This window comes from Quercus robur, chromosome 4 (assembly GCF_932294415.1).
Source record: "Quercus robur chromosome 4, dhQueRobu3.1, whole genome shotgun sequence".
Taxonomy (NCBI): domain Eukaryota; kingdom Viridiplantae; phylum Streptophyta; class Magnoliopsida; order Fagales; family Fagaceae; genus Quercus; species Quercus robur.
Genome location: NC_065537.1, coordinates 33,595,382 through 33,598,589, shown reverse-complemented (window position 1 = coordinate 33,598,589; position 3,208 = coordinate 33,595,382). Strand labels below are relative to the sequence as shown.

Here is a 3,208-nt window from a genome sequence, read left to right as displayed (position 1 = left end):
CTGGGCCTACCTTCTTCTTTTGGAGATATCTGTTGCTCTTCAGTCCCGACTCACTTATTGAGCCTCTTGAGTTGCCTCTTGGGCTTGATGGTCTGTATAGTGGAGGGTCTTCAACCTTCCATCTCTTTAAAGGGTATTCCTCTAAGCTTCTTGTTGGATCGGTCTACCTTGGAGAGGGAACCTTTGCATCTTTCTCATGAGTTCTCCTCTAAATCTGATTGGCTATTTCACAGTCACTAGAGCTTCTTCCTAGACATCTTTGGGCTAATCGTGTTCCCACAAGTTACTGGTCATATTGATTTGGCAGTCGTCAGCTTGGTGCGTCATTTACCTTCATACTCTTTTGTATCTGCTATCTTGTGTGAAACCATCCAATCTTTGTCTTTCATCAGGGTCAAGGGGAATGGTTCACCTCACTGCTGTGTTCATCTCCTTCAGCTCTGGTTTTGTAGCCATCTACGGTATTTCATTGATAGGCAAACGAGTGCATTTCTCCCTCGTGATTTGATTGCGTCTACTCAGGCCACTGAGTTCCCCTTCTCTGGTGATGGTAGAGGATGGATGAACTATTTGCATGGTCTGTGATGGGAGTGACGAGAGTGTAGGAAAATCATTCAATAAAGCCAGCCAATAACTCGAGCAGTTACGAAACCAGCAAAACAGACCGTTGGGAGCCTATTAAAAGCCCCATTATTGGGCAGGAGGCGTTACTAAGAAAGGCATTAACACTCCAACGGCTAGCAACCAAAACCACATATATAAAGCCCTCGCCTTGTCTGCAGAAGGTACAAATACTGACACTCTGAGAAAGCACCCATTACTATTCTTGTTCATTCATTTCCATTTCATAATTTGCTTCTCTATTCTAACTTTGGCATTAAAGGCATTGTGGCAGGCACCACACCGGTGACCCTCTTAAAAGATACATTCGTGTGGACGAGGGGTTTCATCTGCCCATTTCGACTGACGAAGTCACGCTTCATCAGTTTAGCGTTGTCTGTGGAGAACGACATTTTCAGATTTATATTTGAAAACACAGTTTCCATCAACCCTCTACATTCAGATGGAACCCAATCCAGATTCAGTAGCCTTGGCCCAGCAAGTTCAAGCCCTTGCAGCCACCATTGAAGAACTCACCAAGCAAAACCAGGAAATGAAGCTATGACTCCAACAGGTCCAACAGGCCCAACAGGAAGAGAACAGGTCCAAGGGTAACCCGAAGGGAGAAGGGGACAGCCACAAGAGGAGTACCTATCAGAGGCCAACCACTCCGGACGAGCAGAATTCAGATCTCCTTCGAGAAATGAGGAAGGAGATGGACGAACTGAGGAACGCCATTAAGGAGAAGACGGATCGAAGCGTGGATAGGATGGTAAGGGCCACTGATTCGCCTTTCAACACGGCGGTGCTTGAATGCCCTGTACCATCAAAGTTTCGCTTACCTCAACTTAAGCCGTTCGACGGACTCAGAGACCCTCAAGATTATCTTAATACCTTTAAGACGACTCTAGGTCTTCAACAACCACCTGACGAGATACTGTGTCGTTCCTTTCCCACCACTCTCAAAGGAGCTGCAAGGGAATGGTTCATGAAGTTGCCGACCTCGTCCGTAGACAACTTCGAGCAATTGAGCAATGCCTTCTTGCGCCATTTCATAGGGAGGCAACGTCCAAAGAGGCCGGCAAACTATTTACTCACCATTAGACAGGGAGAGAAGGAAACTCTGAGGTCGTATGTCAAACGCTTCACTCGAGAGACTCTAGAGGTGGATGAAGCCAATGACAAGGTGCAGCTGACGATCTTTAAAGCGGGACTGAGGTCCAGAGATCTTGTGGCTTCCCTCGCGAAGAATCCACCAAAGATGATGGCAGAAATGCTCCTGAAAGCACAAAAGTACATGAATGCTAAAGATGCTTTAGTGGCCATAAAGGATGCAGAGAAGTCAGGAGACAAGGCAAAGAAAGAAGACGACCGTAGGGGGCAAAAGAGAGAGCGATCGGATCGTCGGAACAATGATGGGAATAGAAGGAAAGATGATAAAAGTCCTCGGACGGTAAGATTTACTCCCTTGGTTATGCCTGTTGACAAAATTTTCATGCAGATCAAGGACGAGCATTATCTCAAATGGCCTAGACCATTGCATTCATCCCCTAATGTCCATGACAAGAACAAGTACTGCCGGTTCCACAAAGATCACGGCCACAACACGGAAGATTATAGAGACCTAAAGGAGCAGATAGAGGAGTTGATACGGAAAGGGAAATTACAGAAGTATGTGAAGAAGGGAGAATATAGTAAATCCAGGGATGATAAAAGCCAGCATGAGTCCTTTTCTCGGGATGACGACCGTCCATCCCAACCTGCGCACAAGGTGATCGGGGAGATAAAGACGATTACAGGAGGGCCATTATTAGGAGGATCATTTAAATCACTCAAGAAGGCATACCAAAGGCAGGTAAATAGTGTCCACACCATACCTCCGTCTAAGCAACGACGAACATACCTGGACATGTCCTTCAATGAAGGAGACGCCATGGGAGTGAAGCAGCCCCACAATGATCCCTTGGTCATAATGCTAAATATAGAAGGATTCAATACCAAGAGGATCCTCGTCGACAATGGCAGCTCCGCAGACATCATCTACCTCCCAGCCTTCCAGCAGCTAAGGCTGGATCCAAAGAGACTACGCCCCTTTGACTCTCCACTCGTTAGCTTCAGCGGAGACAGGGTATACCCCAAGGGCATAATGACATTGACAGTGACGGTGAGGGTCTACCCGGTGCAGTTAACCCTTCAGCTAGACTTCTTAGTGGTGGACTGCCCTTCATCCTACAATGTCATCATTGGGAGGCCCACACTCAACAAGTGGAAAGCGGCCACGTCCACCTACTGTTTGAAGGTAAAATTCCCAATAGATAATGGCGTCGGTGAAGTAAAAGGAGATCAAGTCCTGGCAAGAGAATGCTACCAAGCCGTCCTGGCTGCGAAGGAGAACCACACGTGGATGATCGAAGAAAAGGAAGAAGATAAGATGGAGGCCCTAGAAACAGTGGAATTGGTTGAAGGAGAAGCGCACAAGACGACAAAGATAGGAACGACGTTAAGCCCCGAGATGAGAACAAGACTCATTCAATTCCTTAAAGAAAATCTAGATGTCTTCGCCTGGAGTCACGAGGACATGTCGGGCATAGCTCCAGAAGTCATCTAG

General features: G+C 47.0%; 1 protein-coding gene across 1 annotated transcript; it reads left to right on the top strand.

The window, feature by feature from the left end:
- Nucleotides 1-1,588: 1,588 nt before the first annotated feature.
- LOC126721783 (uncharacterized) lies at nucleotides 1,589-3,208 on the top strand. The gene is made up of 2 exons (XM_050424840.1): nucleotides 1,589-2,053; nucleotides 2,108-3,208. The coding sequence occupies exons 1-2, from the start codon at nucleotides 1,589-1,591 to the stop codon at nucleotides 3,206-3,208; spliced, it is 1,566 nt and encodes a 521-aa protein (XP_050280797.1).